Below are 25,965 nucleotides of genomic sequence, written 5' to 3'. Positions count from 1 at the left end.
GAGGGGGAGCGAGAACTAGAGGGTGCGTATAAAGCTGGGGCAGCAGTCGCGGACGAACTGCGTTGGGGGTTTTGTCTATAGCTCTCGGAGCTCTGTTCAATTTCATTCGGTAAACAGTAGCAGCGTTGGCTGGGACAGTCTCTCGCCTCGGCTCTACAGCATCGCGGATTTCTCTATCTCTACAAACACGTTGCGCAAAAACTCGAACCGAACCTCCCCCTCATCACCCCACCCCACCCCGGCATCCCTCGCCCAATAGTTAAACCTGTATACGTTGAAACACACGTCGGTATTGTACGCGTGTATATACCTCAATGAAGGTACACGTACGACAGCTTGACGCGATTTTATGAAAGTAAACGGGATTTTTACCGAACTCGTAATACACGCACCCTGCAGATACTCTTCGTCCGTTTTACCCCCAGTTTCGTCCTAAGTCCCGCGTTAAACGGGAACGCGTTAATAATACTCACGGTTGATGTTATTGTTTTCATTAATAATAAAATACATAAATAAAAAGAAATTGTTGACATGGATTAATTGTTTGATTATTATAAGAAGAGGAAAGAAGGAGCAGAAGAATTAAACATCGGACTTAAACATTTCAATTTATTTGTAATAAAGTTTACGACTTACATATCTCGGTGAAATTGTACTATATATATATATATATATATGCATATATATTTATGTAAATAGAAAAAAAGAAAGTATGTTATCGCAGATGCTGAATTAAACATATTATTGAAGTGTGAAAAATAAGGTTGTTTTACGTCGATAAATTTCGTCACGGAAGTTTAAAAAAATTTTGTAGATACTAAGTTGCGTTGAATATATAATATCTTTTTCGACGGTACCAATGGTTCATATTATGGAGGTGGTGCCGTCGCACCGAAACGACTTTCACATGGTGAGTGCTCACACAGTTTACCATCATCATCACAGCTTTTTCTTATCTTCAATTATCTTTGACGTACACACCCGATTTCTGCAAGCGGATCTGTTTAAAAACGATCAATTTTATTTCCCTGGGAGAATCAAAGGACAATATTATTTCCAACAGGCGGGAAACCGAATCGCGGGTGCAAATAATCTTCGTGATCGTTCCTAAGTTAACGCGGGTACACATCTGGATTCTGTAAAGGGTGTTTTAGTCTGACGGAGCGGAGACGGGATGGTGTATATGGTTTATTCTCGTAACAAGTTTGTGTTTATAATGCATACGCGGTGACGTGCCGTTCACGCATGCATCGCGCATGCATCACGGATTCGAGTGCAGGAGTCGAGTTGGCTCACCATTACGCGCCCCGGTCGTCGCACCCCGTTGCACCCGCTCTCGATGGGAAAAACAGCTGCTTTGTTGCGCCCGTGGTTTTTATATTAGTCAGCACTTCGCGTTTGGGGGAGGCGGAAACTTCTCACCCCATGATACACGGTTTGATAACGGCAGGATTACCGAAACGATTGACAAAGTTCCTTCAAGATGCCGATGTCGCGTATTTAAAACTGTGAAATTGTTTGTTCGTTAAAGACTGTTTTTTTCTCTTTTTCCCTGTGTTTTCAGGAGGATAAGACTGGACCGCCTCAGCTGATTCGGGTCTTTTTAATACCGAGATGAGAGACATGCTAATACGGTTAACAGAGCCGCAGCCTGTTGCGAAACATATTTTTACCCACCCTCCGTTATTCGTCCCCCGGTATCAAATTTATATTCCATGAGCATTAATCTTTCAGTTTCACCGTAGTTAAATTTATTCACTTGGCCTAAAATTTTGCTCGCATTTCTCGTTCGCGGTCGGTATATAATATCTCGTAGAGTGAGGAGAGAGAGAGAGAGAGAGAGAGAGAGGAGTGGCTGATTTCGTCTTTCAGAAACTCCCGTGCATAATGTAATGTCCCCGAACTTTCGGGCGATACAATTATACAAAATAGGCGTGCGGCGGTGAAACAGCTTGCGCGTCCCAAAACTCAGCGCCGCGACGCTCCCTTCTCCTTTCCTCTCTAAATCTATTACCTATCTACGACGGAACCAGGATATGCCATGCCTGCCTCCGAGAATACATCCGGCGTCTGCAAGAGGCTCCACACGCCAAGGGCAGTCGGGCATGCACTCGATCCGGGATCAATTGGGGTCCGCTTTTTTTCGCCCGAAGATTCATGGTGCCGGGTTGGGGAAGATTGTCCATAAATCTTATCCCAGTTGAGAACGCGCGCCTTTCGTATTTCGCAAAATAAAGCTGGAAAGTTTTTTTCGGGGAAATTCTTAGAGCCGCGGAGCGAGTTTAAGCGAGCGAAATTTTTAAGGGTGGATTTATATAACGGCTACAGGCAACAAGGTCATAAGGTATAGGTACACCTATATTCTCGCAACAGTGATCATCGTGCCATCCGGCACAACGTCCAAGTCCATTCCAAACACGTGACGGGTTCTCACATGGCGGCCGGCGGTGAGCCGTGTGTTGATATAGAGCAGTGCATCAATTAATGCAGCGACAGACGCGCGAATGTGTCTCCGCATAACGGCGCCTGGTCTGGTCACTCGCCCCCGCACCTGCAATCCGGGCCCCTCTGAATACGTGTATAATACCGTATTCGCCACATACGCCACAGATGGCATTTACATCCTGGGACCATCAATTCACTGCCCCCCCCCCCTCTTTCTCTTCCTCTCTCACTCTCTCTCTCTCTCTCTCCGACGTCCAAGTCTCGACTCGACGCCGCGTTCGTTGCCCCCGCTGCTATTGCCCGCGAAACTTCCGCCTCGACGCGAGTTATTTCGACTTTACGAGCTCGAGATATCCGCCATAGCGTAATTCCCGCCACTTGCCCGACACCCTCTGCTTCACCCTTAAACCTACGACGTACCTACGAATCGCGTGCCGACTCCTTATACGCAGGTGAGAAATAGAAAATTATCACCCTCGCGCTGAAGTCGAATAATTGGTTCCGTTTTAGAGGGTTACTTGAGGCTGTTTGCACGGCAGTGGGAAAATCGGTAATCGCAAATCACGTGATACGCAAAAATCCTTTTGAGAAATGGATTCGGCACAGACTTAAACCGCAGTTATGTAAACTTTTAGAGTAACGTATAATTCATTTCAATATCTCACAACGAAGGTGAATATGATAATACAGAAATTGATGTAAAAGTTTCAAGGACCTAATCTTCCTCCGCACTGAATCATCTTTTGATAAACGCGGATGTTTGCACACTTCTACACCAAGGCCTGATCGAATTCAAAGGGAATTGGATAGAAGTTATTAATTTTCCAGAAATCAGGAGACTGGCGATTTTCAAAGCGGAAATAACGAAGGCATTAAAATCTTCCCCTTGAATAGACAGTCAGCGTAGTCAAAACCATGTAATTTAAAAAAGATCCGACTGAGAGATACACGATTTTCGGATGTTATCGCGACGCCGAAACGACTCTGTCTCAACAACTGCCAACGATTATTCATCGAATTTGTAATGCAGCGCTGTAGGGATTGTGAAAAACGAAATTACGCAGGCGAAGGCCGAGCTGAATTCCCTGGAAGCTCAAAGCAAAGCGAAGTTTCAACCCCACTGGCGTTATATTTACGGAACACGCCTGCTAACAACACGTGCGCTGTGGGCTTTCAAATTACACCTTTGCCACCAGTTTATTCGTTTACAAAATGATCAGATAACACGTGCCCAATAAATAGAAAACTCCGTTTGAACGGGTGGGAATACAGGGTTAAAAATACCAGAGAGAAATTCTCAACAATTTATTCTCTTCGTGTCCTTCAAGTTCTTCATTGCATCATGTACAAAGGGTTGCATGAATTTCAAGTGTGTAATTTAGCTGTTTGAAAATTATCTCATGCATGAAAAAATGTATCAATAATTCAATTCCGAACTAGTAAAAAAGTTCAACTAACGTACGTTACTCTCCTATCTGCACGAGGGTGGAAATGATTTTTTTTTTTAAACGTGGCATTCTCCCCCCTTTCGCACCCTCTGCACAAAGAATATGTTTCGCTCGGTGTGTCTAGTTATGCAATTCAATTTCGCAAAGGAAACAGCCTCAGCGATGAAATGTTGCTGCAAGATTATACTAGTCACGCGTGATAGATTATAAACGTGTGCGAGTTTATCGATATGGCTCTGCTCGATGAAATCAGAGTTTAAGCATCGGCACAACTCGTGTGTGGCTTTTAGCACTTTGATCAGGATGGGCAGCGCTGGCGGAATACTCGATCCGGGGGGAAAAGCAAGTAGGTATACGTATACCCTGTATTCCGGTGTATTTTATGCCCTTCGTAAAACATCGAGTCGTTACGTATCCTTAATAAAAATAAAAGATAGCAAAAAAATACTGCGTGACAAGTTATTTTCGAACGATTTTCCAAGGGTTCGATATTATACCTTCCATCTCCGATCTTATTATTACAAGCGACTTGAAAAGTATCGTAAAATTTGACGCCTACCCAGGAGCTTAAAGTTCGGAGCAGCTAGTTGAGCTTTGGACACGCAATTACCCGCCGTTAATTATACTCCATCGAAGGGAGCTTAAACCAGCCCTGACAGTAATTCAAACGAAGTTTGACTCCGCCGATTCCCTCGAACCGATGAGATGATACCCCCTGTATATATGTACACCCGGATTGAAATCAACGTCGAATTCTCTTCTTTTCCAATTACCTTTTCCAGGAATATTCGCAATCCGAAAGTCAGCTAAGCCCAATTCCATGAAATATAACGCATGGTGGTCTTTGACATTTTTAATTCCCGGTGTCCTTTATACATATCTAGAGCTCGAATCACCGGCGCTCAATGCTCAACGTTCGGCCGACATTGGCACCCCTTGCAGTAGGATGATATTACGGGTTAATCAAGTAACGAAATGCGTCGGCACCGGATACCGTCGCCGCCTCCATAAATCATGGTGGTCGCCGTGGACGAACGGAGAGTGTTGGGGCCAACCCTCATCTCCAATCAGTACATTGATTGCAGTTGGGTACAGTCAGGCAACGGCGAGCAGGTCAAATACCAGGCCCCACTCACAGCTCGACCCAGGCATGATAGCTTATTCAATTTCCGAAGCGACATTCGCCATTCAATTTGGCGGTTATCAACGCGCGCGGAGCCTGTATCTGGATTTTGCGCCGCATTCAGAGGGCAGCAAGCACCCCGCGCCACCCTCGAGGCACCATCGCGTTAAGAACCTGAGTAGAGAGCCAGTCAACCGTGCTCCCCATTTTTCTACTTTCATCCCCTTCAGCGTTCTGCCGGTAACGATCGTCGATGTGATCTTTTCTGAAAAATTAGCAAGAATTTTTGGCAATTCTTGTGAACATTTCGTAGAGTTTCCGTTGTGTGCATCGTCGAAGGGCCGAGTGGGGGCTGGAGTTTGGTCTTTACTCCGACCTGCTGCAGGTTCATGGAACGTTCAATGCAACTGCACGACCAACTCATCCGCAGCAGCGATATAACTACTAGCGAGGAGAGCGACCCGCAGACGTTGGCTATCATTTTGCATCTCCCCTTGGTGGCATGCTTTCCCGCAGTGTACATAGATAATCGAGCTTAATTAATTGCTCGGGATATGCGCTCGGGGCTTGGCAAACACATTTACTTATTACCATCCATCTTGAGTGGTGTCTCTCCGAGGAATCGATTTTCTAAGTGCATGTACTCCCCGACGACGACGACGACGACGACGACGACCGAGGCCAACGTATGATTATAATTATCTTTGGATTGCACGTGGCATATTCCTCTAATCGCACGTATACCTACCCCATGTATACTCCAGTCTCGGTATATTGTATTATTTGCCAGGCTATTACGATAGCCCGTTCGATTTTGAGGGTCCGCGTACCTTTGAGGGGTGAAACCTTTTGGGAATCCTCGTACGTTTCAACAAAATTTTATCACAATTCGATCCTCGGATGAAAAAAAATTTATGCAAGTTTTATTGAACAGAGGAACTAAAATTAATTATGTCGTTTTTTGTTTTGATTGTGGCTTGACAACTAAAATAATTTAACGCTATCTATCAGGTATATTCCAAAATCGGTGAAATTCAATTGCCCATAACATCCGCGATTGCCTTTTTTTATGAAAAAGGACTCAGACATCCTTATCAGATATCACTTGTTGCAATTGGTTCAGTGAATTCACTCTGTATACTGGAAACAAAAAATATCTCATACTTGTGATTTTAACCAATTTCAAGAGTATCAATCTGCAAAATCTTCGTGACTCTCTCAAGGTTCCCACAATACGCATGAAGAATAGTTAACAGTACCTAACGATTATCCATTACCTGATTACCTCAATTTTGTTTCTCATTGTCATTTATCATATTCAATATGAGTATGCTGTAAAATTATGCTTAAAATATTTCAAACGGAATCCTAAAATTTTGTTCGAAAGTTATCAAACTTTTATAATGCTCAACGTTTTCTAAGAAAGAGAATGTTCTTGACTTTGTTGCAATGAGTTTTAAATTCCATTTCTTTGGAAGTACGAGCCTCCCAAGTCTCAATAAATTTCAACAATGTAAGTTATCCTCGTTACTGATATCACTGGACAAAAATTTATTCCACACCCAATACCGTTCTCGGTACCTCCTTAGAACGCATCTATATTTACTCTTCCTCAGCCCACAACTTACGGTCGAAATAAAATCGTAATTTGGATTGTCGTGCAACGGTAATTTTCAAAAGTATGACGGAGTGAAAAAATACAGAACAAACATCATTGCTGGGTGATGCATTCGTCGCTGACCCGAGGCACGAGGAGGTGAAAGGGAGGCGATATCTCACTTCCTGTATCTATACGGACAGCCGAGTTGCCTTGACGACGTCACAACAACACGCGACTAATGGCCAGTAATCGAGTCAAAGTTTAATTTCCTGGAGCGACAAGGGTAACCTGTGTTTGAAGTCGCCTTCTCGTTCGGACTGACTAGAGTCTGCGGATGACAGTATGCGTTTAAAGCAAAGTCATTACACACTCCTCGGAGAATTCGCCGTCCACTCGACCAATGTTCCGAGCGCTTGAAAATTGTCTGGAAAAACCTTTAGTTTATTAACAAAAACACTTTGACGTCTCTTTTGATTCCCCGACATTTTGCATGCGTGCTTCAGGTATACATGTGTAGGTACTTACACATAACTGCCACAGAAACCCGGAAGATATCCGGTAACGGAGAAGAGTTGTGAAAGTTAGTTGTCCCTTGTCAAGCCGACAGGGATGTTCGAAAAGTTGGTCCGCCTCCTGCATCGTTAGGCGTCTGCGTCGTATTTCACGAACTGTCTATCGGGGGACGGACTGTAAAAACAAACGCTGTATAAAGTGCCGAGGGGTTCTGCAAAACTCGGTCGGGTCATAAAGTGGCACAAAAATAACGTCGTTTGGTCGATTCTATTTTTTTTTTTTCTTCTCCCTTCACTCCTATTCTTTTCATCCCCACGCCACGTGTATACATTTTTTCCCGTTCCTATTTCCTCGCTTTATCAGACGACCACTCAACTTCCGTTACTCAACTTGCCATTAGACATCGATCTGTCTCGGGCTTAAGGGACAGCAAAACGAGACCTGCTTATTATTTTTCCCTCTCAAGGCTGAATGCACAGGGTGGAGGTACATCCGTGAGAACTCCTTCACCCCCTTCGTGCCTGCGGATATAATCTGTCTATTACAATTAATTTCGACGCTTAATCTATCGGTCCAAGTCTCGCGTACGTCCGCAAAAATCGACGGCATACCAACCCTCTCGTTTTCCCACCAATATTGTAGTCGGCTCGGGGAAGATAAGAAAAAACGAGCCCGAAAGAGATAAAGAGGGAGAGGGAGAGGGAGAGTGAGAGTGAGGATTCGGAGGAAGAATAAGAGAGCCGAGGGTGAAAGACGGCGGGCCGCGAAACAGCGTGGTGGGTGGGCCTGGAACCTAAAAGGGTATCGCGGCGAGGCGGTGTCCCTAGCGTCATGAATCATGCATCGACGCCCCTCGGAGGCCCCGCGGCCGAACCGGAACAGCTCGCGAATAACGCATCCCGCGCCCCGTATCTCAAATAAACAATGTTATTTGTACACGTCCCGTTTCCGCGTCCCGTTCTGCTCCGTTCCGTTTCGTTCCGTTTGGTCTCGCTCCAGCGAGTCGCCGTTCAGCCGCGAGGGACTCGGGAACGAGGAACCGGCCTCGAAGGGTTCAGGACGGCATGGCAGCGCCGAAAGAGAGTTTCTGGCCCAAGGCTCGACCATCCGCGGGGATCTGGCTCGAAAGCCTTGTCAGCGGCAGAAGCCTCCTCCTCTTCCTCCTCCTCCTCGGTGGTAGCGGTGCCGACGTGTTTGAGTAGGATCGAAATGACGAGGGTGGACACCCTGAAGCAGGACACTGTAAACTGAACAAATAATGAAAACTTTCTCATTCACTGGCATGCCATCGACGTACATGTCCGGCTTTCTAAAGATGCGCGGCTGCAGCGCCGCGGGATGTTTTCCGACTATTCATTTCCGCGGTTTCTCAACCGCGATGAATGAATCGAGTCAAAATTAGGAATTACTCGAATCTACGCTGATCGTAAAGCCGAAATTTAGCAGTTGAAGGAGTCAAACGATTAGGGGACATTTCAGTGAAACTCGAAACTTTTTTTACAGACATGAAATCTCAACCATCAGTCGAGGTGGTTTTTTGTTCGTTTGGATTATTCAATTCAATACATTTCTAGGTATTAGTTCAAAACCTGTCGATAATTTGTGATCTTGTAAACGCTTTTTGCTTATACGCACTTTTTCTTGAAAAAAAAAAGACAAGAAAAACAAAAAAGTAATTCCACTCCAGAGTTTTTATAGCAGCGTATATAAAAGAACAAAAATTGGCATTCAATTTCTAATCTAATAATTAACTGTATGAAACTATGCCACTTGTTTAACGTAGTTCAAGTAAATGATGAAAATAAATAAGTTTCTAGACATTGGCTTAAGTCATGTCAAATATTGGTAAATTTCAAAAAGTTCCTTGCAGCATAATTTTTACATATTGCCAATGTCTAGAAGCGTTGAATACAATCAATGGAAACAAGCAGCAAAACATTTGCTTTGTCAAATTCCACTGATACAATTCAAATATGTAATGTGCATAAAAAGAATTTGGAGCTCTACTGACGTGCCCCCTTAAAATTAAAATGATTCCATACTAAGAAAGCTTCCCAACTGAATTATCCGATTTTTTCAAATTTGATTTTCACTGATCCGTAATAACCTCTATACGTATTTCATTCTCACGGGAGAGAGTCGCGTCAATTACGTGACTTATACAGAAATCTAACCGCGATAACTCAACGTCTCGTATTCGACTCTCACCCTTCTTCACCAGTCACTTCGATCAACCTTCTTGGTCGCTGAAAATCCCTTATTCAAGTTTGATTATTGACTCGGCAACTCCAAGAGCCGCGGAAACGGAAGGCGAACTTCTATATTTACAAGCCTCCGTCATACGTTTCTGACGGGAAGTTCGAGGTGTACCAATTTTTCTTCTACCTTCCAATCTCTCCTCTCAGCTGCCACGTCTTCCTCCACGCGTAGGTTTGTAACAGGTAGAGAGAGAGAGAGAGATAGCGAGAAAACGACGTCCGGAAATAGGTTTTAGACCCTTGTAATGTTTTTTCCGTTATTCTCCGTCCACTTCCTTTTATTTTTTTTGCTGCCGGTAGAGAGCGATGATAATCGATAAAAATATATTACTTGGCTAGACTTGAAATACTTTTTTGAGATTGAGTCGTCCCTCACGTATTTTCTCTTGCCACTGATGTGCCTACACAATCAAATCTTTTTGTGCCTGGAGTAGACAGGCGCACGTTCAAAGCTACTAGCTGTTACTAAGCAAAGAGAACTTTGCGACAGAACTTTGAAAGGGTTATTTTACTCAGCGATGTACATCATACTGCCGCTGACGTCTCGTTAAAGAGAATTTCGTTACGTCTGGTCGGTGAAATTCAATGACTAATTCCAGTTAATTTTCTGTTTCAGATGAACCGTGCTATTCAAGTGAAACCGGCGGACAGTGAAAACCGCGGAGGTGAGAAACGCAGGATAACTTATTACCAATATGACAATTGTAATTTAAATTTACCGCCTTAATTACTGCTCTAATTTATCGTTATCGACCTTTCGGTAACTTAAGCGTCTTTCGAAAGTAATCGAATTTCACTTTCCGAAGAGCTCAAAGGGTTTCACTTTGCTCAAATTTTTTTCCCCAGCTTATAATAACGCGAACACGATAACTTTCCGAGAACGTTTTCAAACCACCCTCCCTCTAAATTTAATTACGACAGTATATACATATATACACATATATATACATCAGCTAAAATATTCGACGTACATATACAATATATAATATATATATATATACATATATATGATATACATGTACATCGAATATTTTAGCTCTTCAAACATGATTATCTGCACGTGTCATGTCGACCCGCTTATTTAAGGCTAAATCTCCATCTATACAAGATTAGTCGGTCACAGAATGCAAAAAAGTAAATCATTTCCCTGGATGAATTAAGTGCTTTTATATTCACGTGGACATAAGTTTTTGACTTGAATCACGTTGCGCAAATTGACTTGCGAAATATTTTCGTCATTAAGCTAGCGTTGAATTCCCCACATTTATATCATTACGACTTATTTTCCACGAGAACTCTTTAAGCAAATATGCACCTGTGCCTACATTTTCGGGGGCTTCGAATTCTACTGTGACAACATTATTACTCATACATGTCATTCTCCTTCACAATACAAATTGGTTTCTGGACAGTTCCTCCCTCTCTCTCTCTCTTTTTCTCTCTCGCAACGCATTACGGCATATACTTGATATCGACAATAATGTGAAAATTGACCACGACTAATGGAATATTTAGCAAAAACAGCTCAATAATTGAAACCACAATATAAGTTGTCCATAAGCTTGCGGGGATCGAACAACGCGTATATCGATCGGTGAGTTGCCAAACAGAAATGCCATTACACGCACACCGCTATCGTTCTTTCGATTTCCTAATTCGCGCGACGCCGAAAGCCCAAAAACGAAAATAGGAACTAAAAAAAAAAAAAAAAAAAAAAAAAAAAAAAAAAAAAAAAAAAAAAACTGACACGCGACAAGACACGTCGCACCGATGAAAATGGATGAATTTTAGGGTAGTACAGACCTTCGTTGGCCGGGGATACGCAGCGCAATAAGCCTATCGATGCTAAGGAGATAAGACGCACGCCAGCTGTTACCGATGTTATCTACCCGCGTTCCCAGAATGCCCTCCAACGCTCGCTTTTTGTAACGACATCATTTGCGTCCACGCGCCCGAAGGATCGGCCTTCTTCACTGGCTCGGCTGTGTTGCCGTCTTACAGGGTGACGACTGTTTCAGGGGGGCGGCATTAGGTGCAGGGTGGCTGGCTAGATACTGACGGGGTTGTGGCAATTCGATCCACCGCACTAGTCGCGTATACGGCAATGCCAGGAGTTGTTATCGCTGCTTGAGCCGGTCCTTCCTTTCGCATCGTTATTTTCAGCCTGTCAGCAATTAGCGACATTTTCTTCGTCTTCTTTATACTCCGACAAACAAGGAATGACTCCTTCAGGTTCTTCCCTATTCTTCTGATCCTGACGGGTCACTTACGACTCGTTTCATCCAACAGCGTCAGGAGCTCGTTCCCCCTCTACTCGAGCTCACCGAATCGTTTCAACCAAGTAAAGAAGCGCCGGTCAAATGTTTAGAAAACACAACAACCTTCATCCAGGAGAAGTCCTTTTACGCTATGTGGATTCAGTTTCATTAAAGACCAATTGAGTTCAATGAAATGTTTAGTGGACACTGAGTCAGGATATCGTTGCTTTTTCCATCCACCAAGAGTGCAAAAGTGAAATCGTTTCTGGATTTCCAGGCCTTATTTTTGTGATACGATGCGAGCAGTCATTTGAGCTTGAAGCGTGTAAAGATGCTAGACTGTAAATTTGACAGCCGTAAAGTCTCATCGCCATTTCCAATGACGAATGCTCGGGCCTCTTCTATTCTGCACCCTGTACCTAGAATCGTTGGTGTCGTGCCAGAGTCCAAAGCACTTTCCGGATCTTAAGCAGGTGGCTTGAGTACACTTTGCCCGCATGACTTCGCGGCCTGCATCGGTACAGTCGCACTTCTCTCCGTCCCGGATAACCACAGTCGAGATGGAAAGGGGTTGTAATTCATATGCTAATCTCGAGGAGATGCCATTGTAATCTCCGGCCGCTCGCAATGCCCCTCTACAGTAAACCCCTCTACAGAATCTCTCCCCTGAACCTCGTTCGCTGTTACCGAGTAGTCAATGTCACTGAGGAGCTTCTGTACTATACCTACCTTGGTCCTATGCAGCCGAGCATACATGACTACTCGCGGTATAGATACAGTTGAGCTACACGCGGAGACCATGGAGACGGTATTGACCGTCTTTCCCTAAGTTCCGAGTATCAATTGCGGTTTAGTGAGTTTTCATCGTGAGCGCTGTACCAGCGTAACAAATTTTGTCAGACTTCAATCTTCTCGAGAGTTATCTTAAACATATATATCTATATACAGTATATATACATACATACACCTTTCCATTCGAGGGGATTGCAATCTGTTTGAAATTTATTCTTCTTTTTATTCTCAAGATTCGTTTTCGGCGTGATGCGAGTGCAGAAAAATGGGGGCAACTTCTCCGTCTCGAGCTTGCCATTTTTTTTTTTTCTCCCTCACCTGCGAATGTCGATAAAGATTTGGAAAACTTGTATGAATATTTTATAACACTTTCTACTGTCAATTGATCGTTACGATTTTGTCGCGTTGTTGGCAGGCGGTTTGGTCATCGCAGAATCAATCGCTGTGTAATAAGATGCCACCTATTGTAGTAGATTGCAAATTGATCGAGAAAAAAATAAATTGTGTCAACTACTAGTTCCGATTTCAATCCTGTAAGAGCGGGTCGCGCGGGAAGGCAAGCTATCGTGTTTTATACCGGGACCTAATTCTCCAGCAACGTCGATCTCTCCAAAAAGTCCTCTTGGAACAACCCTTGAACCCGAGCGTTAAAAAAAAAAGGAAGAAAGAAAAAAAGTGGGAGAAAGAGAGAAATTTCGGTGAACCCTTTTTCGACGAGCTTACCGGAGAACGTGTTTTATTCTATTCTTCCCTTTGGATGGCTTCATTGTTTCCCGAGTCGGAGGCTGCAGGCTTTTTCCCCAATAAAGGTTGCCTTCTGCGGACCATCTTGGACCCTCGTGCCACTTAATTACGTCATTTATAGATCCTACTCGCCGCGGAGACACTTTAAGGCAACTTAACTCCCCGGAGTAATGGCCTATTAGTAATACAAAGGCTAGATCAAATTTTAATTGCAACGCGTTAAGGGGTCTCTACGTTATCTTTAATGTCTGTCGGGATGGGGTGGAGCTGTTACCGATGGCCAATGCCGCACCTTGCCGCGCTGTTTCCCCGACTTGACACTTTTTTCTTCCAGCCAAATTTCTTGCCACTATCTATCTGATAGCTCGAGGGGGAAACTCGAGATATATAGAGCGATAGCAGAGCTGTAGAATTGTTTTAGAATAGCTGCCAGGGTAATGTATACAAATATATTTCATTGCGCGCCCCAAGGCTTCACATCCAAACCCAACATTCGGCCAACTTTCCACCCTTGTCTTGCTCCTGGTGACGTCACGGTTCGGGTCAGGAAACCTGGCTCGCCCTTCACCCCCGGGTTCACTGCTTCTGCTGCTGGGTGCTGCCATTCGAACGGTGCTAAAGCCCACGAAAAGTATCAGCTCGCGGTCTTATCTTCGCTGCGCAGCCTCTTCTGCGTCAGGGGCCGCGGCCATACCGTGGTTATCATAGATATACCCACCCGCCACGCGTCAGTTCGACGGTGGTTCCCTCCCTCGAGTCGGACAATGATAAAAAAAAAAAAAACGAAACGAAAAAAAAAAAATAAAAGAAACAGGTGAAGTTCTCCCTGTTTCCTTTTTCTCCCGATCAAGGGAATTCGCTCTCTCCTTTATCTCTTTTTCGTGTTTCCTACCTTCCCACTCACTTTTCGTGTTCTTTCCCGCGGGATTCCGAACGAGCCACGAAGGCGCGGTTCTTTACTCGGAGTTAATTGTGCATTGATAAAACCCTCGCGGATTCAAGAAATGCGTATCTCGCCAACTTTCGGACTAACTCACGGCTCTCTCGCTGCTATGGCAATTCGCGTTCAGCCGGATGAGGAGAGCGGGAGAGAAAGAGAGAGAGAGAGAGAGATTGAGAGTTTGAGAGGCCGACGATGTAGCGGCACCAGTTGAGCAAGTAGATAAGTTTCGATCCCTCGGCGAAGCCACCTTGGCTCCACCTTGCTCTTTCCTCCCCCCGCGTCCTTTCCACCCCCTCGCAGCCCTTCGCCTGCTCCAGATAAACGCGTATCCCACAGTATCGCACTATCACATCGCCCTACCTTCGCCCACCTCCGCCAGGGCCAACTTCACTATCGGGATAACGTTTGGATCGAGTTACAAAGATTTTTCCCGGAAAATGCATAAATCGGATATCTTAGGGGGATGGAGTCGGGGTCTCGCCCTCAATTACATGTCTCGATAGGCTCGGCTGACGTCGAAGAATTACGATCGCGAACCCTTGACTATATGTACGAGTATAATGCTGCATATGTGGGGATGGGAAATGTATATATACCTATCGCTTCGCGAAAAGATCGGAAGTGAAAAAAGAGAAGCTGGGGAGGAGGGTTTCGAAAGGAAAGTCTTAGCGGCGACGGTGATTTTGATCGTGAAATTCGAGCCTCTTTCGCTTCCCCGTGGCTATACATGCGTGAATACCCTTCCTTCCCGCATCTCCACGACTAAATTCGAGTTTTCACCGGCCGCACGGACGGGAAAGTGCTGACTTAAATATTAAATGCGTTTCTCTGTAAATTGCTTGCCGTTAACCGACCTGCTCTTCTCCGTTTCGCCCAGCTTCACCCTCGCGGTCTATTCGACATGCGTTAACTCGCTTAAAAGTTTTCTCAAACTTAGAGGTGGGGGGAGAGAGAAAGAGAGAAAATGAACAAGGGAACAACCACGCAACTCAACGCGATCGTGCAGCCCGAGATAATTTCCCGAGGGTTAATTTTTCATCACCGCTACTTCGATAAACAAAGTATTATTATTCGACGTGATTAAGTAAGTGGTTTGAAGACGCTTTGTTCCTTAGGCAAGCGCTGCTTTTAAAACTTCTGCACAGTCCGTCGACATAGTTTTTATTCCCTCTTTTCAAATTCCTCATTGTATACCTCATGCACACAAGCCTCGTGAAGCGCCCCATGTAACGCGGCTCATTAGAACTTTGTTCACAAGTCATTTACCATGATTAAGAACCTATTTTCTCCCCCTGTATAGTTACTTATTTATTCATGTGTCGGGGCTGTGTTTAGAAAAAGAAAATTACCAGCTGAAATATTTTACTCTTATTTTTTAACGGAGGAGTAAATTCCCAAGGGGTGATTCGAAAAATTACTTGCAAGACCATCAGAATGTTGAAATTTTCGCTGAGTATATACTGTCGAGGTAAAAAAAAATCTGATCATGTTTAATTTATAGATGAGATAGTTTTTTCAATACCCCGTGAAAATTATAAAACTTGGTTATTGACTTCAAGCAAATTCAATGATACAAGATACTCCTCACATTCTTTTGAATTATGTACATTTTTTTTCGAACAAGATATTCAGTAAATCAGTTCTTGAACAATTATAGTAAATTGATTTGATTGAGATAAAAAATTCGCCGACAAATCACAAATTATTAGATTTAATGTTCGATCATCCTTCTGGAGTGAACAGATTAATTTATCAGAAAGATGAAAATCTAATTCGGAGAACAGTGAATCATCTATTAGGTCTGTAGGTTTAGAGAAAAAGTCGTTGATTCATAATAATAGAATTCATCGGTAATCTTAAAAGTAGTCATCAGAAAGGCGACAACAAATAGTGGAAACCCCGGATCTGATGACGCGTATTAGTGCCGGAACTAGATTACACGATAATTCGGGTTAAGAATGGTAAAACACCGTCGTCGGAAGTTTGTGCTTCGTGAAGCGAGTCGCGGGGGAACGTTTGCCACTATCTCGCGAAGTAGAAACCGAAAAGTTCGTTTCAAAACGGGGACCGAGGTATGAGAGTCGTTATAATTCCGCCGCGCTGGGAGTTAATTTTTGTCGAACCTAGGGGTGGGGGCCTGTTAGCGCTCCGCCACGAGGCGGAAGTCAAATTCCTCGTCTCGGCGGGACAATAGACGACGAAAACCGAGGCCCGTGCCCCGGATCTTGGGGCCGTGCGCAAGTGGGCCGAGAATCTAATTTCCCGAGACAAATCCTTAAATGCGCCCCAGAGCCCAGAGCTGCCCCGACGACGTCGACGGCGCCGACGGCGCCCCTCGTCGCGTCACCTACATACGGGCTCTCCGCTTCACCTCGGCCACTTCTCCTTAAATGCCTTATTACACGCGCGTTGAACCAGCCCGCCGGGAGTGCTGGAAGCAGAAACCACCCCGTGTTTCGAGACGTCAATTCCGCAGAGAGAGAAAGAGAAAGAGAGAGAGATAGAGAGGGAGGCTCGGTCTACTTTTTCCTGAGATTGAAAGGGCTGAAATTTAGCCCACTTTTTAACCCGTCTCGCTGTTTATCACTCGACTTAAAAATCACGCGACAGTGCGTCACGGCTCGCGTCTTAGTGCAACGAGCGCCATCACTTCGGATTAAATGTTGAAAGCGACCTGCGTGCGATGAAATATGCTTACGAATCTAGTTATCTACTGCATCGCTGATGTCTGATTATTTAAAATACTCTGAGAATTTTGAGCCCCTTTCTATTTTGCGAGAAGAGCCTACTATCGGCAGGTTTCCCTTATTTCACAGAGACAACGCCTTTGATAGTGGTGAAAAGTTGCACTAGTTTTCCACATACCTTGCTCCCCTTAACTTGGACAAACTTTCTCTATCCAAGATCGTGACACTGAGAGAAAAGAATTGTTAAAGGAATATAATATCTCATTATGGGTGGCGAAAAAATACGTTTGTCACTTTCGTGATAATTTTTCATCGAGATAACGAAGGATTTGGTGATATTATATAAAATTTAGATCCTACCAGAAAATATTTGTTTTGTTCGAACGATCCTTTTTTTTCTAGTGATTTAGTTTAGGAACATCAACTGCATTACAACGATCGTTAGATCACAATAATATTTTACCTGAACCCGATGAACGAATGGAATACTTGAAGAAATATCTCGCACTGTACATTAAGATAAAACCATGAAAATACCAAAGAAATGTTAATCACAGTCATAAATTTTTACCATTCATGAATATGAACTATAGGAGAGGTGATTCTCGACAATTCTGACGAGGCATATTTCTGTAGATTGTTCATATAACATACTGCTGATTTTGAGTGATTTGCATCAATATACTATACATGCTATGTTAATTTATTTATTTTTTCCGTTTTTTTTTTTTTCTCTCAGTTCTGTGAAATTAATTATTTTCTTTTTTATCACCGACAGACACCTACGCCGTACGTTGATGATGATGACCTGGTTTATGGGCACAATGCCATCTTTGTTTCTGTTCTGTATTACAGAGTGCATGATGGACGACGGGAGCGCCAGTGCAATCTTCTGGAAGTAGGAGGCACCAGTGGCGGCTGCTGAAGGTAACTTCGACTTCCAGGAGATAGCTAGCTTCCTTCCAGACTTCTATTCTACTTCTCTACAAAATGAAAAAAGAACTTTCTTCCCTCATCACGCCATCACCGGTGACTCGGCCAGCACAGTTTGCTGCAGAGTTCATTCGCTAATCGCTAATTTCCCATCTCAACCCTGCAAATCCCGGGACCCTTTCCCCTCCTCCTCATTCCGATTCCCCCCGTCAACTCCGTTGCTGATATCGTGAATTCGAAAGTTCACCTCTGAACCTCTTTTCATCGCGATTTTTATACCACGCGAAGAAAAGTTAAAAATTTTTCATATTCGTCATTTACTTTTTTCGCCGCTATGGAAGAAGAAAAGAATAGACAAAATTCATTCAATTCCGTAAATACAGCTAAAACAGGCAGAGATAACGCGTGGAATCAAATCATGACTACAACTTGCTGCAGATCGTGAGAAACGTTTAGTCATCATCTCGTCAACGCATAACAATTCACTCGTGTTAATCGGCTGTGTTCGATCGAATATCTACATACCGCGTGTGTATCATCATCATCCCCTTGTTCCTCCCATCCCATCATCCCACCCCAATCACCCATCGTCCATTTCCATCTTTCTATATACTGTCACGTCCGTGTGCCAATCATATTAGAGGTGTTGTACGTGCCACGTGCGTGACTGACTCGTGTAGCCGTAAAACTGTCGTTCGTGTTTTTACCCTGTTTATTAAATTATTGTTATTTCGTTATAATTATATATATATATACCTCGTAACGCTCCGATGTAAGTAGACGCTCTTATGTGCATAATACATAGGCACATGCATATTAATTCGAGAAAAAAAATTTCACCTTTTAAGCTTTAGAAATAAATTAGCGAATCCGGTTTGAGACGAAACGAGCCCAATACAGGCTTTCTGCGAAGTAAAGCTCCTTCCTGTTCTCTTCGTTTTCACCTCTTCATTTCATTATGACCATATTTTCCGTATTTTTTTTTCTTCCCATATTTCTTTGTTAAGAGCGTCTACTGAACGTCACGACTCACGCTACGAATATATCCCACCCCACAAATATTCAATATTTTGCTACTGTGTCTCTTTTTCACCCCCAACCACCCCCCCCCCCTCTTGCTACCCCCAGCCCTTTCATATTGGTTATTTCACGTTTAATTGCTACATTGATGATGGTTGCTACTTAATCATTTATTTATATAGTCCCTTTTTGCAGATGTGACCATATACATACCACATATTATATAGTCGCTCGATCGTTCAATGTGTTGTACCGTTGTCGATGTTTTTTATATATTTATATATATTCGTATATATACGTATATATATATACATATATCTGTAAATATTTTTCTGATTATGGTGTGAGTTCAATTTCTTATTGTATTACCTAGACGTGATTTTGTGATACTCTCCCCAGTCCCCTCAACCTTATTAGTCGTAATAACGTAACCCAGTGCAGATATTTCTAAGCTTCGGTGGAAAGCGGTTATATAACAAGAATTTACACACATCATTAATATCATCATTGTTTTATATCGGTAACACCCGTTGATCACGAGTCATTTATTCGTATACTTGAATTCGCATATTTTTTTCCACACACAAGTGACTTGCGTGTACATATACACATTTTCTATGCATATGTATACATACACATATGAATACAGAAAACGTTGTTGTACGTACAGCAACCGACAATCAGGCCCAAATTATGCTCAGCGAAATGGCAGATGATAAATTTCAATTATATCTTTACCTGGTAACGTAACATAATTCATTGAAAGTTTATCGCATCGAAACCGTGGCGTATTATGATAACGCAACGTCAAGAATTAATGTAAATAATATTTATTTTCATTGTGTTTCAGTCAGTCTTATATTATCTATATATTGTACCATTGCTCTGTGCACAAGTTAGAAATAGCTGCAGTGCGCTAATTGTAAGCATTTATTGTGATGATGCTGTTTTAAATATTTAAATGGCGTGTAACCCCAAAAAAAAAATATGTGGCTTGTGCACCGTGTTCGGAATTCTCGTTCAAGGTATATTCGTCGTGACGCGGGGGCGAGGAGCATCGTTTTTTCTTTTATCACGCATTGTCACATCACTGCATATAATATTGTTGAAAGTTTTGCGAATCATATTTATTATACAATATTATAGCTGTTTGTCATTAATCTTTCATTCCTTCCAAAAACAAATTATACGTAGAAAACGAGAAAAAAAATTTTGTAACAGGAGAAAAGTTTCGTTTGAACTAATGTTTTTCAACGTCCCTTTTTATTTTTTTGTGAGTTTGTTTTTTTTCTTCTTTTCTTTTCTCTTTTTTTTTTTTTTTTTGCCAAGCATAAACTCGGCCCCGCTTCGAAAGTAACGCGACGCTTTGGGCTAACGGACGGATCAACCCTTTGTGTTTCCATGTTTTTTCACTTTGTCAACTCGCTTGAACTTTGCAATTATTATTATTCGTGCAGCGTGCAGGCAATATCACTTTGCTATTCTTTCATCCAAATTATTCTCCACTTCATCTGAAACACCTCGTCTCTGATCGCTCGCAGTGTAGGTATGTTAAACATCGATATGCGTGATCCGCCGTTCCAATTTCACATTCGTGTACAGATCAGCATGCGAAAGGTCGACCCCAGCCTCGCGTTGCACAGTCGGACACCTTGAACGTATCGAGTCCCCCGTACGAATGTCTCAGCCCAGCGTTAGCACAGACGTAGTATGTACATATATACATAAATATGGTTTGATGCTGGGTATATATATATATATATATTTATATATGTACATTGACGCGTAAACGTACCCACTATATGCATATGTATATATACATACATATCAATTTATTATATATATATGTATATTAGGACGGTGGATGCTGGTGTAAAACGTGTAACTTTGTTGTTGTCGGTGTTAGCCGCAAGGTTTTTCTTAATGGATAACAATTGGTTGCCCGACGTACCATACGTGACTAAAGTATTTCTCTTTTCTTTTCTTTTCCTTAAAAAACACCACCACTACCCACCCCCATTCGACACGACTACGGGATGCAGACAGAAAGCTGTTCGTGGGAATGCTAAGCAAGCAACAGACAGAAGAGGATATCAGACAGTTGTTCGCCGCATTTGGTACAATAGAAGAGTGCACGATCCTACGAGGACCAGACGGTACCAGCAAAGGTGAGTACCACAACATTATTCCTCGCGTCAAGTCAATCGCGATAATCATTCAGCCATCATTAAAGAAAAAGAAATCAAAGCGATTGCCTGCGTATAGTGAGTCAAGAAACAAATCAAAATATTCTTGAAAATGATAATAATATTAACAATTACAAGAATAACAACGAGAATCTTCTTCATTTTATACTCGCCGATGACTCGATATTAATTAATCCAAGCCCATTTATAAGAATAGATATATGATATGGTACGTGACATGGCGCAATGCTTCTTATACACCATCGTCCATACGCGGCGTACATACCTAGGTATATATTTACTCGGCGTGTACATACATAACCCCGGGGCGAGGCGATGAGGAGGGTGCAGCGTGTATGTGGGGTAACTCCAGGCAGGCAGGCAGAGCGGCGGTGGTGCGGGGGTCAGATTCGGCGGGCCTGAGTCACAAGTAATTTTGCAGCACGGACCGTAATCCCTCCGAGGCCTCCTTCGAGCCCCAATCCTACCCCCAACGAAGTCCCGGCGAAGTCCCCTGCACCCTAGGGCGCTGCCTGCCCGCGAATCCCGGCGAGTTCCACTAGTTATTTGTGTATCCATTAGGGCCCCCACGTCGCTCGCACCTTGCAGGATTAATAATGATACCCTGGACTAGATTTTCAATACATCCAGTTCGGTCTTCCGCGGTCGTGGCTGCGACACCCCTTCTTACCCCGGTGATACCGAATTCCGCACCCCGCAGTGCCGACGTGTCTTCGAAATTCGCTCGCGCTGTATCGAGATGCCAAATTTCTTCACGTTATAATGGAAAGAATCAATGTGGTAGCGTATTTAGGAGAAAACCTGCTTCAGATAAGAATCTTTGCCAGAGAGAATGCGGGGTCTCGTTCGCTTTTACTTGTTGAGATTTAATTACCCTTAGTTTCTTCTTGTGTTTTTACATCATTGGAAACGATTCGTTTGGGAAGTTTCATGGAAAAAATCTTTGCTTTTCGTACGTGTATAATAAAGTGTGGAGTATTTTTATAGATTTATGTATATTCGTATTGTTTCATTTCATGTATACGTGATCGTTGCAAAAGTTACGTAATATGTTATTGATTTTCACTGTTTTTTATACACTTGGGGATTAAGGTGTGTAAAAAAAAAAAAATTTGGATTCTTTTTGCGCACAACCCTCGAAACTTTAGTTTTTGGGGGGAGGAAAAAAAAATAAATGAAAAATAAAAACATCCTCGCACAGTCCGAACTCTGTAGCTTAGTGGAAAGTTACCGGTCACTGCACATTTCTAATTATAGCAGCCAATTAATAACTATGACGAAACTTTTTGGAAGGAAAGTATTTTTCAGATTATGAGGATTGCATTTTAGGTTAAACACAAAATTTTCATTCTATAAACAAACTTTTTTTCTGTTCTGAAATTTCGGTAAAAAGCTTGATTTTGGCTGACCGTCAGGAGAAGCCTCTGGATAAAATTGCAGTCTTGTTGCGAATATATGAAACGTAAAATTTGTGTTATCCATCGGCCAGTGAACATTTCGTTTTCGTATATTCAGTTTTATGACAATGATCCAAACAATTCGTGGGTGCGAAACTACGGGAGAATGAAAGTGTCACGTACCAAAATAGATGTAGAAATAGAGTGAGAAAATAATCTCGTTGGTCAAAGGAAAGAATCACCTTCGAAAGCAGCATGAGAAGCAATCTACGTATACCAAAAGCTCTGGAGCGTCATAAAATTTCGATGAATGAGAGGTGTAATACAGATGCGATAGCGCAAACCGCATATATCGATATGCAGTTTGCACGGTTTGCATATATCAATATCTCAATATATACATATATATAGAGAGAGAGAGAGTCAATAACATGAAATATCGGCGTGAAAGCGAAATAAGTTCGACCTTACGGGTTGCCCGGAGGGTGAAAAGCGGGAATTGGGAGAGACGAGGGCTCAATAATTTTCGCCGGCCAAAGCAGTAATTTGAATATTTTTATTCAGAAATGAGGCCTGCGAGTAACAGAAGGGTGGAAATTGGGTGGACTACTGAGAGTAACGATCGGAGGTGGGGAGAAAATGTGAGGGTGGTGGGGGGAGTGAGGCGCGAATGTAATTAAATTCCACTTTCAAGCGAAACTCACTTTCAACAGTTAATAAGATTTTGATTCGGAGCCGTGGATGGCAACGTGGCGGGCAATCCATTGGGCAGAGAGTCGCATCTTGTCGTTCCAGCCAAGAACTTCGCCCTGCCGCCTGAAACCCTTAAGGAGTGTTTCGCCTGCCTTTCGGCTCTTTGATTAAAATCGCGCGAACAAAGTGAGCTGGTACAGAAAAGCGAAAGGGCTAATCTTATCCTATCATATTAAGGCCATACAGACGAGATGCACTGCGCAACTCGGACAGAGGTTGTTGCACTTTCTCTGGAAATTTCTATTTTCAATTATTCCCAATAGCGAAAAATTTCAATCCACGCACATTTTTTGCAAAACTTGCATCGACACCTTTGTCAAAAGATTTTGCGTACAAATTTTTCTTATTTGGAATATAATTTACGCAAATTCGAATCAACTTGAGACTATACAAAAAGGATAGGTGTCCGAATACCTTCCACCATGTACGTTGAGGTCTCTTCGTTAGCTTGAAAATCAGGATCGATCCCATATTAATAAATAAATCCTTACCGACTAGACTCCACACTCCAATAAATTGATCACAGAAAATCAGTGCAAATTACAATCTCACTATGCATAATTGTTGAACAAATTTCGGCGAAATGTTTTGGCATCAGACTAACTAGAATTCAACCCCGTCGTCATCACAGCGACTCGAGGCACGGAGGTCGCTGGCTTGCTTGACGTGTAGGCGAAACTTTCGGGATAGAGTTCATCAGGGCGCCGGTTTTCGCTGTACGTATATACAGCGAGCGAGTGAGGCGTCTGCGGCAAGTTTCATAACCAGCTAATCCAGCTTGTAATAGAGAGATCACTTCTAGGATCAGGATCAGGAACCATATTGCCCAAGTGTGCAGGACGAGCCGCAACAGACGCGATCTCCGAATGACACAAGCTTAGCGATACGAGAACGAGCACTCCGCATCCCCCCATTACTTCCCTCATGTGCGTTTTCTCAATGACTCGAAGCCAGCGACACGCGTTAGTAAATGCTCTTCTTGTTTCGTCACGGAATTACCGACGGATGCGGATCCGTAAGATTTTTCTAGTATTGCGCTTCATCGTGCTTCTGAGAATACCAGACGAATCAGAATTTCTTGTGGTAACGCGTTGTGAATTCGTAGTATTTCGTTTTTTTTTTTTTTATCGCATATGCAGCAGTTTGACTAGAACCGCGTCATACGGCCTCATGTGTTACACATTTAAAAAAATTCACAGGGCACAAATGAAAACGAAGAATATATCGTTCGTTGCATAACGTATTACGCACTAGCGTCGAAAAAATTTATCGTCATTTTACGTCCTGTCAAACTTGTACAAATCAATTGCACAAATTAATTGCAATGGTAAAAAAAGACAGTAAAACCGGAAACGAAAGTCAGATTCTTTATTCCAATTCTTTAAATTTCCTGCGTCTATTCCGTGAGTCCGGAATGGGTGTTTGAAACAATCCGAATCCTGGTATCAGCTGTATACCACGTGAAATGATCGTATGTCACAGAAACGACTATGCAAAGTTCATGGACTTGCGTTTCTCTGAAATGACGAAAAGTTATTTCAAGACTGGATGACGAAGAAAGGTACACTTCGAAAATACAAGGTTACATGAAGTCGAATAAAAGTGCAGTAAAGCCACAGTCATTGTTATATTTTGCAACTTATAGAAAAACTTATAGAGTTCAAGTTTGTGCGTGCAGTTGTGACTGCGAGTCTTTTCTGCGCGTGCGTGGCACAAGCTGCAATTGCAGTGATATTCGATGGCAATGACGCGTGCCAATTAATTAATTACTCAATTTTTGCGCATGCGGATGATTTCAATACGCATTTCAGTTATTTATAGTCCGATATTTTCATCCCAACGTAGATTCCATAAGGTGATTATGACTAACGAATTCGTCAGAGAATTCCGTAGGATACAAAGTTGATTGGTACAAGAGCCGATAAAGTGTATAAACACGTCTCGGGTAAAATCGATATCAATGTCCTTTACGGTCTCGCGAGAAATGGGCGCAGAGAAGCGTGTGAAGAGAAGAGGATATACCTACGTGAAATCACGTTTCGCGGCCGAGCAATTATTATTTTCCTTCCCTCCGGCACGGTCCGACGACGCGACGCGACGGCGAGGGAAGTATAAACCCTTCCGAGCTGTGAGTGGAACCTTAGTATCTTGAAAGGTTTCGGAAAAGTGGACGTGACTTATTTCCCGCGCGGTGAATTGGACGGTGAAGGAATGCGAGAGACAATGAATCACGTACATGAGGGTGCAGCGAATTATTGTGACCTAGTTATCTCCGTTATCCTGACACAGCTACGCGACGGGCTTCGAGGCGCCGGAATCCTCGCCGGGAAAGATCGTCCAATTTTCACGCGCAAGTAGGTATTGCTCGTCATAATATAATATAATTTCCTAGATGAGGTGAACTAGAATTCTTCAAGCTAAAGAGATTACGAAATGTTTATGAATAATGGAACGAAACGTTATTTCGAAATAAGTCCCGAGTGTTTCTCACCGTCGTTCGCAATGTGCTGCACGGGTGCAGCTTCTCCGGGAGCTAAAGGTGTACCGGAAAAGAGGGAAGAGGGAAGAGGGAAGAGGGAAGAGGGAAGAGGGAAGAGAGAGGAGGATATGGCTGCCGGCCAGATAGCGAGGGCGGTACGCGGTATAAATGGTCGCGGAAAAGCTTGCAGGAACAATGCTGAATTCTCCCTACCTCTTATTGCGACCGACTTTCAAAGCAATCCTCCCCTAAAGTATAATAATAACGCGCCTCTGTCAGACCGGCGTGAATACACCTACGGACACTCCATTATTTGCGACCACGTGTCACAAGTTGCCCGGAATCATCGGCACACCTATCGCGTT

The 25,965-nt window shown here is 43.1% G+C and overlaps 1 protein-coding gene across 9 annotated transcripts in view; it reads left to right on the top strand.

The window, feature by feature from the left end:
* The window catches only part of LOC124407804 (CUGBP Elav-like family member 4), a 514,861-nt gene that overhangs the window by 440,777 nt on the left and 48,119 nt on the right, over nucleotides 1–25,965 (top strand). For 5 of the 9 annotated variants that reach the window (XM_046884336.1, XM_046884337.1, XM_046884341.1 and 2 more), the window contains 2 exons: nucleotides 10,004–10,052; nucleotides 20,807–20,932. In XM_046884336.1, the coding sequence (XP_046740292.1) occupies nucleotides 10,004–10,052; nucleotides 20,807–20,932 (175 nt within the window). Of the gene's footprint in view, nucleotides 1–765; nucleotides 911–10,003; nucleotides 10,053–17,648; nucleotides 17,739–20,806; nucleotides 20,933–25,965 lie in introns of those variants that run through there. The other 4 variants (XM_046884344.1, XM_046884343.1, XM_046884338.1 and 1 more) reach the window with 4 other exon arrangements.

Source organism: Diprion similis, chromosome 6 (genome assembly GCF_021155765.1).
Source record: "Diprion similis isolate iyDipSimi1 chromosome 6, iyDipSimi1.1, whole genome shotgun sequence".
NCBI classification, from domain to species: domain Eukaryota; kingdom Metazoa; phylum Arthropoda; class Insecta; order Hymenoptera; family Diprionidae; genus Diprion; species Diprion similis.
The sequence above is the reverse complement of the archived record's forward strand: the minus strand, read 5'-3'. Positions and strand labels throughout refer to the sequence as shown.